Source organism: Mirounga angustirostris, unplaced genomic scaffold (assembly GCF_029215605.1).
Source record: "Mirounga angustirostris isolate CCGP_5_RB_7025 unplaced genomic scaffold, mMirAng1.0.hap1 SCAF_17, whole genome shotgun sequence".
In the NCBI taxonomy this organism is placed as follows: domain Eukaryota; kingdom Metazoa; phylum Chordata; class Mammalia; order Carnivora; family Phocidae; genus Mirounga; species Mirounga angustirostris.
The window spans coordinates 6,786,154-6,801,812 of NW_026991725.1; the positions used below are offsets into that span (position 1 = coordinate 6,786,154).

At 42.9% G+C, this 15,659-nt stretch overlaps 1 protein-coding gene and 1 long non-coding RNA gene across 4 annotated transcripts; one reads left to right on the forward strand and one right to left on the reverse strand.

Moving 5' to 3' along the window:
- Positions 1-1,233: 1,233 nt before the first annotated feature.
- On the reverse strand, positions 1,234-11,879 carry CUNH17orf75 (chromosome unknown C17orf75 homolog). 3 transcript variants are annotated; one of them, XM_045889412.3, is made up of 10 exons: positions 11,683-11,878; positions 10,893-10,973; positions 9,704-9,829; positions 8,634-8,777; positions 8,330-8,387; positions 5,568-5,687; positions 4,614-4,678; positions 4,342-4,496; positions 2,969-3,072; positions 1,234-2,418 (listed from the first exon to the last, which is right to left on the reverse strand). In XM_045889412.3, the coding sequence occupies exons 1-10, from the start codon at positions 11,820-11,822 to the stop codon at positions 2,203-2,205; spliced, it is 1,209 nt and encodes a 402-aa protein (XP_045745368.1). In that variant the 5' UTR covers positions 11,823-11,878; the 3' UTR covers positions 1,234-2,202. The 3 variants fall into 3 exon arrangements, with proteins under 3 accessions (XP_045745368.1, XP_045745369.1, XP_045745370.1); XM_045889413.3 differs by having other exon boundaries at positions 4,342-4,478; positions 11,683-11,876; XM_045889414.3 differs by having other exon boundaries at positions 2,236-2,418; positions 3,016-3,072; positions 11,683-11,879.
- On the forward strand, positions 11,872-14,132 carry LOC135362916 (uncharacterized). The gene is made up of 3 exons (XR_010408367.1): positions 11,872-11,996; positions 12,882-13,094; positions 13,922-14,132. It is a non-coding gene; the product is annotated as an uncharacterized LOC135362916 (long non-coding RNA).
- Positions 14,133-15,659: the final 1,527 nt, after the last annotated feature.

Below are 15,659 nucleotides of genomic sequence, written 5' to 3' on the forward strand. Positions count from 1 at the left end.
GAGAGTGAAGGGAAGGGACTTGGGTTATTGAGTTCTATGGGTGTAACTTCCCTGGACAATGAATAAAACATTGTGATGGAAATTGCCCTCACACCCTGCCTGATGCCTCCTGCAAGGTGCAGAAAGGTGTATTCCAGCAGGTGATGTGACTCTCTTCAACAAATTCCTTAGTGCAAGTATAATCTCCCCCTAAACTTGTTGCGCCTTAATAAAAATGTCAGACTTGAGAATGGAGCTAGTTAAATAAAAATGACTCTGCTGATGAGAAGCTAAGTTGGGTTATTATTATTACAAATATAATTACAATTAAACAGGCCATTTTTGATACATGACAAACATATATTTCCTCTGTAGAGCACACAAGCAATACATAAATGTATTCCACACGTGAACAAATCCTTTTTAAAACTTTAAAAACGAATACATTAGCTTATTAAAATTTGAGTACAGTACATGTTTCTGGTCATGAGCTCTTTGGGTTTCTTCTCATGGCCAACAAGATACTTGATTCCATGTCACCATTTTCCTTGCCTAGAATAGTGATAGTTTGTCATAGGCTTGTAATAAGACAGTATGGCACACAACTATGTACTGTAGTGACCCTGCATCACACAATATATATGTAGAAGTACACATAAGGAATAGCTAACTATACCTTGACTATATCCATAAATGGCTTGAAGCAGGTAATACATTTACTTTAAAATGCCATTTACATCATGGACTGTTGAACGATACGTGAATCTGAAAACGAAAAATATGTTTTTTAGACTCCAAGTGTTGGTGTCCTAATGTTGTCTATTAAAAAAATTGATTTCTAAATGAGTAACCAAGTACATTAGAAAAAGCCAGGTTCAAGGGCAGGTTCAATAAGCCTTTGAATTGCTTATTTCCCATGGTCATCCTGAATTTAATGCTATAAAAAATGCTATTTGGATTTTGTTTTCTACATTGCCTACAATCCAAGTTATTAAAATTTAAAACCATATGAGAGCCTTTATGAAGATCTTGAGAGTACAGCTGAATTGTATTTCTCATTAAAGGAAAAGAAATGGCTTGGTGAGTCATGTCCCCAGACTTCTGTAGAAGAGAAAGCATCAGGCCATTGTCAGTCATTTTCAAAGTTAAAACTCAGAACTTATGTATGAGTTTAGGAGAGGATTTTTATGGGCTTGTGTTCCTCTGAGCATCCTGAAGGCAGTGAGAATAAGACTCTGATCTTCTAACCAAAAATCATTATTAAATGGATTTATTAAAGAGCGTTGCAGAACAAACTGCCGTCATGTGTGTAGCTACAATTGGCTTCCATGGGAATTATAAATGGCTCCATTTTCAACTGATTCGGAGTAAAACAATATGAGGCTTATAACAAATATACAAAAAACTAAAATCAATAAGTAACTCTGATATGAAGAATCTGTTTGCATTCTTTATGTTACAGTTTGCTTGTAGAATTTGTGTACTTTGCTTCTTTTTTAACACTGTTGGAAAACTCCAGCATTTTCAACAGAAAAACAGAAAAGAAAATACAGGCTCTTGGCAGGTACCTGTGAACAAATGAATGAAGAAAGGGGCTGGCGGCCACTTCTGCAGTAGCTTTCTGTCAGAGATGATGTTTTGTCTTGAAGCTAGTGTATCTATTTTTAAAGCTCATTTAATTTCTTAAACAGTCATGATTTGTGTACTGACTTAACTTTGTCATCCATGCCATAATCAGACAAAAAAAAATCTATCCAAGCACCCACAGGATGCACAGATCTGTCTCTGAAATGGTGTCGCAGCGCTAATCTGTCCTGAGACTAGGAGGACTTTTTTTTTTTTAAAGAAGCTATAGTATATTGAGAAAGGAGTATCACAATTTTTCTGGGAGGAAAAATTGCTAAATACTGCAGCCAACTCCTCAGAGAAGCCACAAAATGACCTTTCAAGATTTTTGAGCATCAACCCCCCGAGGCCTAGAATTTATGGGGCCAGCAGCGTCCTAAAATTCCACGACTCTAACACACATCTAAGACTCAGTGAAAATGGTCCTCGGATTTTTAGGTCTAAGTAAGTTAAATTTTAAAAGTACGAAATGAAGAAATCTAGAATGTGTCTGAAATAATCTTCAGTAGCAATCCTATGACAATTACAACAACCGCAGTTTCAAACACCAAGGCTGATATGTACAACTTCACAACACAATGATCTCAAAACATGTGATCAAAAACTTTGGACAAGAGCTTCTTTCATAAATTCTTCAAGGACAGCCACCACGTTTTTGGCTTCAGGCATTTCTTCGTGTTCCACTTTAACAATCTTCAAAAGGATATCTCCACTACCACAGTTCTTCAGGAACATGTAACATTTAAACAAAGCGTAATGATTCATTTCTGCCTGTCGGATAAATCTCTTCAAATTATTTGTGTCTTGTATGGCCTAGAAAAAGATTACCCAGTTAAGTATGTGTTTAGTGAGATAATAACGAAGCCTGAGAAATATCTCCTATCCAGCTGAGAGCTTGACATACGTTGCCGAGATGTTTGCTTTTTATTTTAAACATTTCCATCGTTCTTATTGCTAATATGCTTTGCCCTTGGGAGAACACAATTTCTTACATAAAGTAAAAATATTTTTAAAATCTGCAAAATAAAGTAACAATGCTCCTCCCCATCAGAATTTTGAAACCTTAGGCACCGAACCATTGTTTTTGGTGCTTTCCAACTAAAATACATCACAAATTAGAAGACTAATGTCCCTGAGATACAAGCAAGCACTCAACCCAATTAATTGGAACTGCAATGATATATATGCAGAAGCTCCTGGAAAATATAAATAAAGTAAATGCCTTCTGGGGATTCTAGTTTTGAGAACGTCCTATTTAATAGACATCACAGCTGTAAAGCAGATTTGTTACTCTGTCACTGGTACTAACTAAAATTCAGACAAAAATGATATGATGATATTTGGCACATAGCCAATTAATTACCTTTAATTTAAAGTTCTCCAGTACTTGTCGAAAAAGAAAAGGGTTACCTCCTTCAGTGCCGTTCAAAAAAGCCTGCATCCAGTCCTCACAAAACCGGTTGCTTCCTATGAAGTATTTTAGAAAAAAATAAAATAAAACCGAAATCCTACAAAGCATAAGACATTCTTTCTAATCCTACAAAGCATAAGATTTATTCTTTCTATTCATTATTTATTTATTTTTAACTGAAGTGTAATTGACACTTCATAGTTTGTTAGTTTCAGGTATACATCACCTGTATCCATTGTGATTTTCCTTCTTGGTCAAAACACTTATAGTGAATTATTTTCAAGATTTATTTATTTAGGGGCGCCTGGGTGGCTCAGTCGTTAAGCGTCTGCCTTCAGTTCAGGTCATGATCCCAGCCAGGGTCCTGGGATTGAGCCCTGCATCGGGCTCCCTGCTCGGTGGGAAGCCTGCTTCTCCCTCTCCTACTCCCCCTGCTTGTGTTCCCTCTCTCGCTGTCTCTCTCTCTCTGTCAAATAAATAATAAATAATAAGAAAAAAAAAAGATTTACTTGAGAGAGAGACAGAGAAAGAGCAAGCATGCACAAGTGGGGGGAGGGGCAGAGCGAGAGGAAGAGAATCTCAAGCGGACTCCCCACTGAGCGAGGAGCCAGACACGGGGCTTGATCTCACGACCCTGAGATCATGCCCTGAGCCAAAATCAAGCGTCGGATGCTCAGCCGACTGAGCCACCCAAGCGCCCCACGTGTAGTGAATTATTTAAGACTTTCTATAATGGTCTAAAAAAATAGTCGGCTCACCACCTGGCTAAGAAATACCAAATGGCTGAAGCCCTGAGTATGTCTTCCCCATCACATCCCCCTCCTTTCCCATCAGAAAGGATTATTGTTCCCACGTATTTCTTTCAACTTTTGTCACATACTTTTCTTTTTTAATCTCTAAGGCCTATATAGTATTACTTTACATATGTTAAAACTTTTTCTTTAATGGCTCTTCCACTAAATAGTATGGTTCTGAGCTAGTTCGTGCATTTTCACTGCTATGTAGGGCTCCACTGTATGAATATAGCAGTTTTTCAGTTTTCCTGATAGACATTTGCTTCCATTCTTTGCTATTTCAAACAATGCCTTTATGAATATTTCTGTACTTGTCTCCTTATGTACACATACAAGAATTTCTCTATATACATAGGAGTGGAATTGCTAGGCATGATGGGATTTCCATGGTTCTAGAATTTATACTATTTTTGGTGAGTGTGAGATAAACAGAGACAAGTGTACAAGGCTGGAAGGCTAACTTTGTCTCATGTGTTCTTGGTGCAAAAATAGAGACTCCCACCAGGAAGGCTGCCTCGGGCTGTGGCTCACCTGCATTGTAGAACTGAGGCTGGGAGCCGCTGCAATCGATGACCACGGATTTATGTGGCTCCTCAGTCATGGCCATGCACAAGGACGTCATGGTGCCTTCGTGAATAAGGCCTTGAAGACTGGCCACACTCAGAAACCTGCCACACACACAGGTTCTTTTCCACAAACAGTATTGCAGGGTAGGAGGGAGAAAGCAAATTCATTCTGCACTGGGTGGGGGGTTTGAAAACGTAGTATCAGGCTTGCTGTGAAAAAGAAAAACTCTTCTTTACCTGTTAATGTCTCTCTTTGTTTTTTCATCTGATTCTTTAACTTCAACAGGAGTATAACTCAGAGCCTATGAGAGAAAAATAAAGCCTAATTGATACAGGGATTCTAGTTTTCCTTATTGAGCAGATACTCAACAGTAAACGTCAGCTTCCCCAATAAACACCACACTGGACCATTCTAGATGGGCACTACCCAGAGCCTTGTTCATCAGGTGCCCACTGACAGCCTAAAACCTGGCTTTACCACCCTGGTCTCATGGGACCATCCAGTTACAGCTGAATTTACCCACCACATATTTAAATAAAAGCCTGGCCATATACTCTAGGTTTCCCCCATTGTCTGGGTATTTTCGTGAATTTTTCATTTTTTATCTGGACTTTTTTTTTAAAGTAGTCTCTACCCACAATGTGGGGCTTGAATTTACGACCCCAAGATCAAGAGTTGCATGCTTTACAGACTGGGCCAGCCAGGCGCCCCTATCTGGACTTTTTATATAGTGAAAATCACTTTGGGATTTTTGTTTTCCTTCTCAAATTGTTTTGGAAATTGTGCCTCTCCCAGATCACTTCAAAAATATTATTTTAAAATGTTTTATCCTGGGGTGCCTGGCTGGCTCAGTCAGTTAAGGGTCAGACTCTTGATCTTAGCTCAGGTCTTGATCTCAGGGTTATGAGTTTAAGCCCCACTCAAGCTGGGCATAGAGGCTACTTAAAAAAAATAATAATGTTTTATCCTATTAGGAAGATTTAGTATTTGCAATTCTACCTGAGTAGTGGAACTTTCTAGATCTCAGTAAACAGAGTGTGGTCTACTCTGATTGCAAGCATAGTTTGAATGAATATTCAGCAGGGGAGGGGGGAGTAGTGTTCAGAGAAAGTGAGTATGTCTTCAAATAATCCAAACTCTGCCAAAGTGACTCTCAATTAAAGAAATGCTTTTGTTTGGGCAATACTTACAGCATGTAGCAGAAAGGTAAGCTTCTCCTGAAAGAGAAGAACCACCCTTTGGATTGGGCATACAACATCCTCAAACCAGCTGCTCAGGTAGGATTTTATGTGGTTCTCCAGGCCCCTTTCCTAGATCAAGAAAGAATGTCACCTGCTTTAATGTAAGCCTTCTCTTTAGTGGACTTAACATTTTCTTCATGATATTCTTGACAGTGCAAAGAACTCAAGATGGGGTGCCGGGGTGGCTCAGTTGGTTGAGGGTCTGCCTTCGGCTCAGGTCATGATCCCAGGGTCCTGGGATCTCGCCCCTCGTTGGGCTCCCTGCTCAGTGGGGAGTTTGCTTCTCCCTCTGCCTCTGCCTCTGCTCATGCTCTCTCTCTCTCTCAAATAAATAAATACTTTTTTTTTTAAGATTTTATTTATTTATTTGACAGAGAGAGACACAGCGAGAGAGGGAACACAAGCAGGGGGAGTGGGAGAGGGAGAAGCAGGCTCCCCGCAGAGCAGGGAGCCCGATGCGGGACTCGATCCCAGGACCCCGGGACCATGACCTGAGCCGAAGGCAGTCGCTCAGCCAACTGAGCCACCCAGGCGCCCAATAAATAAAATCTTAAAAAAAAAACCAAAAAACTGAGGATAGATACCTCCTTTTTTTAAGCTAACACCACCAACTCAGATAAGGAATTGTGATACAACTTTCCTGAGCACAGTGGGGAATAATTCTGTACTGAATTTCTTTTTTTTTTTTTTTTAAGATTTTATTTATTTATTTGACAGAGAGAGACAGCAAGAGAGGCAACACAAGCAGGGGGAGTGGGAGAGGGAGAAGCAGACTTCCCGCTGAGCAGGGAGCCTAACGCGGGGCTTGATTCCAGGACCCTGGGATCATGACCTGAGCCGAAGGCAGACGCTTAACTGTCTGAGCCACCCAGGTGCCCCTGTATGGAATTTCTTAAAAAAACACTTAGAAATGTATTACATAAAATAAAGAGACCGAATTAGTAGGGTTCCATGCTATTTCTTTGCTGGGAGAAGTTGGGCATTTACATGTCCATCTTCTCCTACCATACTGTGTATACTCAGAGATTTTTTCTTTAAGTTTTTTTTTTTTTTTTTTAAGATTTTATTTGACAGAGACAGTGAGAGAGGGAACACAAGCAGGGGGAGGGGGAGTGGGAGAGGGAGAAGCAGGCTTCCTGCCGAGCAGGGAGCCCAATGCGGGGCTCGATCCCAGGACCCTGAGATCATGACCCGAGCCGAAGGCAGACGCTTAACGACTGAGCCACCCAGGCACCGCAAGATTTTCTTTTTAAGTGATCTTTACCCTTAAAGTGGGGATCAAACTCACAACCCCGAGATCAAGAGTTGTGTGCTCTACCAACTGAGCCAGCCAGGTGCCCCAGGAGATAGTCTCTTAATAATCCTTGTCACCCCAGCACTTGGCAGTGCCTGAAACATCCATGCATGAGCTTATAGAGCGCCTGCTGAATGGCTGAAGAGTGAGACAGCTCACTCACATTCAGATAGGATCAGAGAAGGACACACACTAATTCATCAAAGCCCTCAAGCCCACTCCAGCTGTCAGACTGCTGCCATGAGCGCTGGCCATGAGCACATCTGGCTTTTTAGACTGTGCTGCTCACTGGGGACTACTGCAAGAGCTCCGCTCTGGGAGAGCAGCTCCCCCTAGACCCATTTCCTTGGCTTACTCCTATGCTAGCCTTTCCTCTCCTGCAGGATCTTGTAAGCACATGACAAGTAAAAGGAATTGGTACCACATGTAATGGGTAGTAAAGTTAGAAGAGTTATAACTTTTAACAACTACTATACAGTGAAGTGTAGTTTTTTAAAGATATAGATAATTTAATCAATATGGATAAATCTAGTTCGTAAAAGATCGACTAATAAAAAATGGAATTTTTCGGGGCGCCTGGGTGGCTCAGTCATTAAGTGTCTGCCTTCAGTTCAGGTCATGATCCCAGGGTCCTGGGATCGAGCCCCATGTCAGGTTCCCTGCTCAGCGGGGAGTCTGCTTCTCCCTCTCCCACTCCCCCTGCTTGTGTTCCCTCTCTGGCTGTGTCCCTCTGTCAAATAAATAAGTAAAATCTTTAAAAAATAAAAAAAAGGGGGGCGCCTGGGTGGCTCAGTTGTTGAGCATCTGCCTTTGGCTCAGGTCATGATCTCAGGGTCCTGGGATCGAGCCCTGCATCGGGCTCCCTGCTTGGCGGGAGGCCTGCTTCTCCCTTTCCCACTCCCCCTGCTTGTGTTCCTTCTCTCTCTGTGTCTCTCTCTGTCAAATAAATAAATAAAATTTTTAAAAAATAAATAAAAAATTAAAAAAGACTAAAAAAATAAAAAATGTGAATTTTTCTACAAATCTTTGATGTTGAGTTCAAGGACAGTCATACCATTGTATAGCATGTCTTTGGTGCCAGAGGCTTCACGGACATTAGTTCTGACCAGCACATAAGTCTTATGTGCCTAGAAATCTGGAAAAGAGTATCTTCTTCTTCACTTGGCATATTACCATGTACCCTGAATTCAGTGGATTCAATTTTTCATGGATACAAAACATCAGAAGCAGTCTTGTGAAACTTAGAGCACTTATAGGACTATGTTCCCTGCTTCCCTGAACAGGCACCTTCCTATTAGCCCACAAAGCAGTATTTTTAGCATTTGGGTGTCTTTGTGTCTACCTGTGTGATTTCATAAGCATAGCAATTACAGTGTGTTTATCATCTCAGTCTTACCAATTAAATCGATCATCTTACCTCACAGCTCATGTTATTTTTCAGCCCTTGAATATACTTGTCCAATTCAAGCCTGAAAGTACGTTCTTAAGGAAGCAATAAAGGATGCATCAAGACAGTGTTTTATCTCTCAATAGGAAACATAAAATCTCTCAGATGCAAACTTTAAATTAAGACATGCCAGGACAAACTGGTTGTATGAAGGTATGAAATGAAGTAAATATAGAAGGGGTAGAAAAGCTCTTTGGAGGTCGGTAGTAATACTCCTCCACTTAGCATCCCATGGTTTCCTTCCTGATATCCTCGAAGATCAAAGAAAGGATATAGCTCAAGTCCTTTTTCAGACCCTCCTAAAAAACAGACCACATACTCCGAAGCGTTATGTTCAGAGTCCACTGTTGCTGCTTCAGGAAGCAGTTTTTCTTGTTGGAAAAGACAGTAATAACAACCGACCCGGGATTCTGGAATCCTAGAAAAGACAAGACAGTAAAATGTATTATTTTGCTAAGTCATGTGTCTAGTTTTATGGACTGCTGCAAACCTTGGTCATCTTCATCTGACAATACTGTTAAGATTGCAAACTAGGTCAGAACTTCCTAGACTTCTCCTTGGTTTACTTGTAATAGCAGAGGAAAATTACCATGTACCGTTATGGGCTTTTGCAAAAGCAGCACCTAGAATTTCAAACGTGGCATTTCTTTGAGTTCTCTTCTCTTAGTGAAAAACTCATGCAAATTTTATTCTTGTTCATAGTATATCCACGTTTACATAAATATAAACATGTTCTCTTTCTCCCCCCCAAACTTCACGAATCACTGAAGCTCCAGGCAGATGTGACATGTTAATCCTGGGGCTTTATCTTTGGGCTGTGGCTTCATACTCCTGAGGGGACTTGATGGCAAAATCATAGTCTAAAGTGAACTACAATCAAGGGGTGTAATGGAAAGATGGCTGGAAGTCAACAGAGGACACCTATGATTAAGCCTGCACTCCATCAATATGACCAGCTGTGTGACCTCAATGTCTTTGAGTTTATTTGCTCATCTGAAAATGGAAGTAAGAGTATCTGCTCTATTGCCTCTTTGTAGCGAGCAGTTTGGGAAAGCACTTTACAAACTGTATACACTTTTAGTTTTGGTAATTAACTCTTTTCTTCCAAGTACAAGACCAAATAAGTACTCTTAGGTGGTAGCGTCTGCCATTCACTTAATTCCATCCCACGTGTGTGTGTGTGTGTGTGTGTGTGTGTGTGTGTGTGTGACCCAGGGCTCAGGCTGCCAGAGAACAAAGACCAACTTTGCAAGTCCGGTAGGAGCTGATCTTTTGCAATTTCTCCACACTTCTCATATTCAGCTCAGAAATAAAAACCCAGGACACAGCACATTTTACACTTACCTCAGCTCCACAGATGCAACATTACCCAGCCCTTCAAATACTGCTCCCTTAGCAAGACGCTTAGCAATGAAACCACGCAGGTCTGGCTCCACTTCCGATGGCAGATTAGTACCCACCAAGGAGAGGCTGGACAAATAAAAGACACACATCTCTTACCAGTGGACTACGACATTCACACCTCATAAATCAGAATATTACTAAAAGCCAGAATCTCTTTAAGGATTTGACAAAGCTTTTTTTTTTTTTTTTTTTTTAAGATTTTATTTATTCATTTGAGACACAGAGATACAGAGAGAGAGAGCATGAGCAGGGAGAGAGGCAGAGGGAGAAGGAGAAGCAGGCTCCCTGCTGAGCCAGGAGCCCGATGTGGGCCTCGATCCCAGGACCCTGGAATCATGACCTGAGCCGAAGGCAGATGCTTAACCATCTGAGCCACCCAGGCGCCCGACAACGCTTTTTATAGGACTCCTGCTGGGGAGGCTTCTAGGTGTGTATGTCACCAAGTATGATCTACCTCATCAAATGGTTTAAAATAGTCCTATCTTTCCAGCTCATTCTCTCTAGTATACTCCACCGGGACCCCTAATCCACTGACCTTACCTCCTTTTCACAATACCATAATGCTATTACAACACCTAAAAAATTCCTTAAATCATCTATCATCCTGTCAGTGAACATATTGTTGTATTATCCCCTACTTCGCATCAAGTGCTAAGATTCAGTCATTCATTCATTTACGAAATATGTCTTAAATGTTTACCCTGGTACCACTCAGGGTGCCAGGTAGGGAGACATCAATGAACCAAAGAGACAACAATCCATTCTGTCCTAGAGTTTACATTCCAGTGTGTAGCAATGGAGCTCTGAAAGCGTATTGAAGGTGGGGAAAAGGAGCATTTTAGATTTCTTTATACTCATATGACCTTGAATATTTAGTGCAGTTCCAATCAAGGAACTAAGATGGATTGCCTCTGGCTTAATCACCAGGGGCACTCCAGTATTTGGATCTGCCCAGCCTTGAATGAATGGACTAATGAGGAAATCCAGATGAGGTTCCTAGGGGATAGGTGGGCTTGGTGGTTTGACTCGGGGAAAGCTGAAGTGAAACAGGGTACCCACTGATATCTACAGGACAGAGATGCAGAGAAGATGAAAGCACACCCGTGGGTTAGGGTCGAGCTGCTTTTACCTGAAATCATCACCAGAGGGCGTTTCTGCATTTGTGCCGCTTGGGCTTCCATCATCACTGTCCCCTCGCTGTTGTGCCAATCTGCACACCACAAAAGCAATACAGCTATCAGTTATGGGCTCTAACTCAAACGCAGTATGGCCCCCTCCCCGCCGGCAAGCAGGGTGGGGGTGAACAGTCAACTGAAAATGCTGCAAGTTAGGAGTGCGTGGATCCTCCACTGCCTACGTAGCCTCATGACAGGGAAAACCCATGAAACGGTGCGGACAAGAGCCCCTTCTCCAGGCCGTCTAAGAGGTGGAGGAAAAGCTAAATTAAACATCCACAAGAGTCGAGGAAATTTCGTCTAAAAACCAGACTTTCCAGGGCCAAGAGAGCCCCAGGAATGTCTGCCCCGACCGAGGAAAAGGAGGCAGCGAGAACAGAGGATAATCGGAGGGTGGGGTGGAGGTGTGAATGCGTGGGGCTAATGGGAGAAAGTGGGGCGGTAATTACAGGAAGGACGGGGTGGAAATTGACATTAATGAGTGTACGAGGCGCTGCGCCAAAGGGCAGGGGCGACAGGAAGGGGCTGAAAAGTCGAGAGGGACAGTTGGAGCGCAGAGGATTAGGAGGGGCGCCAAAGTCCAGGACGGTGGCCCGGAAGAACGGCGTGAGGCGAGGAGGGTCCTTAGGACCAGAGACTATATAGCTGGGAGAGGGGAAGAAGGGCTTTGCGAGAGGCCAGGGGTGGGATGCGGGGCCGGGACGCGGGGCCGGGGCGGGGCCACAGGGACGGTGGGCGCTGCACCTGCTTCCGCGGTAGCTGTAGAGACAGTAGTGGCTGCTGGGCGGCGGCTCGAGTCTCCGCTCCTCCGCGGAGCCTCCCTCCTCGCTGCTCTCTAGCTCCTTTTCATCCCCATCCAGAGATTCCTGCAAGGAGGGGAGCATCGCGGCGCCGGCCTCCGAGCGGCCCTGTGTTCCCGCCAAACCGCTCCCCCGCTGCCGTACAGTCCTCCGAGGCCGGGCTCGTGCGGCTCCCAAGCCTCGCGCACCTGCGTTCCGCCTGTTTCCCGGAGTCGCAGGCCAGGAAGCCGCTGTCGGGGGCGGGGGTCTTTACTCCCGGTAGGTGCTGGTGGGTGCGCCGAATTACCTCCTGCAGAATCTTTTACCATTTCTCTCTTGACTCCCTTTTCTCCTCTGGCTATCGTCTAAGACGTCTAGGAGACGTAATAAACATGGTACTATTAGCTAGCCACCTGGAAAAGGATGAATGGGCCCTCCTACCACCCTTCAAGAGCGTGGACACGCACTCACGTGCACCAGTTTGATAAAAGATATAAAAATTTATTTATTTGAAAGAGAGAGAGCACGCACAGGCGGGGGAGGAACAGAAGGAGAGGGAGACAAGCAGACTCCCTGCCCAGTGGGGAGCCTGACCCCAGGCTTGACTCCAGGACCCCGAGATCATGACTTGAGCCAAAATCAAGAGTAGGAGGCCCAACTGACTGAGCCACCTAGGAACCCCAAAATATATAAGAATTTAAAATGCTCCCTCCCAGGTGAAAACATGGAAGAATTTTGAAGATTCTTGAAGAAGGCCTTTCTAAATATTTAAAACACTTAGAAACCACATGGGAAAAGATTAATAAATCTGACCAGGTAAAGACTAAACTTCTGTGTTGCCCAAAGTCAAAACACAAATGACCAACTAGGAAAAATATTTGCAACATATATAATAGATGAAGGGCTGTCATTCATCAATAAAAAAGAAAGACAATAGGCAGTTCGCAGAAGAAATAAAAATGAAGAATATGTAAGTAAATAAACTGTTCAATTTCAAATGAAATTGGTAGTATATAGTACTGCTTTTCACCTGGCAGATTAGCAAACATTTGAAAGTTTGGTAATACCTTGCGTTGGGGTGTGTAAAGAAGCAGTCACTCTCCTAAACAGTTGATAGGAATAAAATTAATGCACGTGGTTAATTTTATTTTATTTGTTTTTCAGATTTTATTTTTTAAAGTAATCTCTACATCCAATGTGGGGATTGAACTCATAACCCTGAGATCAGGAGTTGCATGCTCTACCAATTGAGCCAGCTGGGTGCCCTCAATGCACATGGTTTCGAAAGGAATTTGAAAACGTCTATCAATATTTTAAATTCACATACCCTTTGACTATCAATGCAACACCAGGACATCATCAAATGGATACATTTATGTAAGTGTGAAAATACAAGTCCAAAAATATTCCTTGCAACATGGTTTATAATGATAAAAAACTAGATACAATCTGAATGTTGGTCAATAGAGTACTGATTATGTAAGTTTTTGGTACATGCAGTGGCCGGCAGAATAATCACCCCCCACACTCCCCAACGAAGATGTCCACGTCCTAATCTCTGGAACCTGAGAATACTTTACCTCACATAGCAAAAGGGACTCTGCAGTTGTGATTATATTAAGGAACTTGAAATGGGACGATTATCTTGGATTATCCAAGTAGGCCCAGTGTAACCCTAAGAGTCTCTGTAAGAAGGAGACGGGAAATCAGAGAGAAGGCAATTGTGATATATAGAGATGGAAGTGATTTGGGACCACAAATTGCACATTCTCTAGAGGCTAGAAAAGGCAATACGTGATTCTCCCCTAGAGACTGCAGAAGGAATGCAGGCCTGCCATTTCAGACTTCTGATCTCCAGGACTGTAATATAATAAATTTGTGTTGTTTTAAGCCACTAGATTTGTGGTTAATTTTGTTACAGCAGCAATAGGAAACTAATACACATGTGTACCTGAAGACTATGCAGCTATGAAAAAGAATGAACTAGAATATGTGCACATATAGAAAAACAATCCAGTATTTAAGTTTTTATCCTGGCAACACAATTGAAGGAGACAAGGTATACACATGGGGAAGGGCAGAAGGTAATTACTGCCAAGAAAGTAATGCAGACAGGGTGATCTTATGGAATCTCATTACTGGCTTTTTTTTTCTCCCATATTTTTTTGTTTGTGTTTTAAAGATTTTATTTATTTACTTGACAGAGAGAGAGCGCGCACACGAGCACACAAGCAGGATGAGTGGCAGAGGGAGAGGGAGAAGCACACTCCCTGCTGAGCATAAAGCCCAACTCCGGCTCCATCCAGGACCCTGGGATCATGACCTGAGGCAAAGGCAGATACTTAACCTACTGAGCCACCCAGGCACCCTGATCAATCTATAATCTTAACTGTTATTTTATATTGTATTCTCCTGCTTGGGTCTTAGAATTCTTTTTTTTTTTTTAATAAAGGTTTTATTTATTTATTTGAGAGAGAGAATGAGATAGAGAGAGCATGAGAGGGGGGAGGGTCAGAGGGAGAAGCAGACTCCCTGCCGAGCAGGGAGCCCGATGCGGGACTCGATCCCGGGACTCCAGGATCATGACCTGAGCCGAAGGCAGTTGCTTAACCAACTGAGCCACCCAGGTGCCCTGGTCTTAGAATTCTAAGAAAAAGTCTCTGTGTGATGCACAGAGGCCTTCTTAATTTAGCCTCTACCACCCCCTCTGACTTCATTTCCTATCATTCTCTCCCTTGCTCAGTCTGTTCTGGTCACATTTCCTGGTGTTTTTCAAACCCTTCAATTTTTTTTTCCCCCAATCTTTTTTTTTTTTTTTTTAAGATTTTATTTATTTATTTGAGAGAGAGAGAATGAGAGAGAGCACATGAGAGGGGGGAGGGTCAGAGGGAGAAGCAGGCTCCCTGCTGAGCAGGGAGCCCGACGTGGGACTCGATCCCGGGACTCCAGGATCATGACCTGAGCCGAAGGCAGTCGCTTAACCAACTGAGCCACCCAGGCGCCCCTTTTCCCCCAATCTAACAGTCTTTTAACTTGTGCTTCTGTCTGGAATGCCCCTAAATATCTGCATGGCCTTTTTCTTTCATATCATTCAATTTTCTGCACAAATGTCACCTCCTCAGATATTCAGAAAATGCCCTATACAAAACACATCCCACACAAACCTCTGCTGTCATCCCAGCAAGTCTCTATCCTGTCCTCTTATATTGTTTAGTTATTTTTCAGTGCACTTATCACTCCTGACATTATACATTTGTTTATTGTCTGTTTCCTCTACTAGAGTGTCAGCTTGCTCACCGCTAAAAGTCTCATTCTGAGGTACTGGGGGTTAGGGCTTAATTTTTCTTTGTGGGTGATTGCGTGGTGTGGGGGACACACACACAATGACACAGTCCAACCCATAAGATTATGCTATCTGTGAACACGGTTTTACTTCTCCCTCTCCAGCTTGCATTCCCTCCCCCCGCTTTTTTTTCCTCCCTAAGATTATCTCTTGCCACCAGCCCCATCACTGTAAGCTCCAGCCCTAACACCATTAGTGTTTTTCAGGTGCTCAGCCTCAAAGACTTGCATTTTTTGCTCCTTCAATGAGATTCTCTCTCTTCCACTTCCCTTGCTCCCACGGACCCTTCAGAAAACCTTTCTTGACACCCCAATGACCGCCAAGACCCTTGTTGGTGCTCCCCTCCAGAGGTCTGCAGCGCCTTGTATTTCCCCCATCACCGCGCTGACCACACTGCCTTGATTACTCATCTGCCACCAATCTGTGTCTTACAAGGCAGAGACTGCCACCTCTTTAACTTAACATGTAATAAGCAAATGCCCAGCACTTACTACAGAAAGGATTAATCCGGGCAACGAAAAATTAAAAGTTGGGCGCTGTCTCATTATTATTTGTAGTCTGTCCTTAATTACAATGATACTCTTTCCAGGTTTTTTTTT

Excerpts from the sequence above, each read along its gene's own strand:
- CUNH17orf75 (XM_045889412.3), bottom strand. The coding sequence starts at position 11,822 with ATGCTCCCCTCCTTGCAGGAATCTCTGGATGGGGATGAAAAGGAGCTA. Across the intron at positions 8,778-9,703 it reads GTTGCATCTGTGGAGCTGAG|GATTCCAGAATCCCGGGTCG; the intron begins GTAAGTGTAAAA and ends TGTCTTTTCTAG. Across the intron at positions 5,688-8,329 it reads AAAATAACATGAGCTGTGAG|GAAAGGGGCCTGGAGAACCA; the intron begins GTAAGATGATCG and ends TTCTTGATCTAG.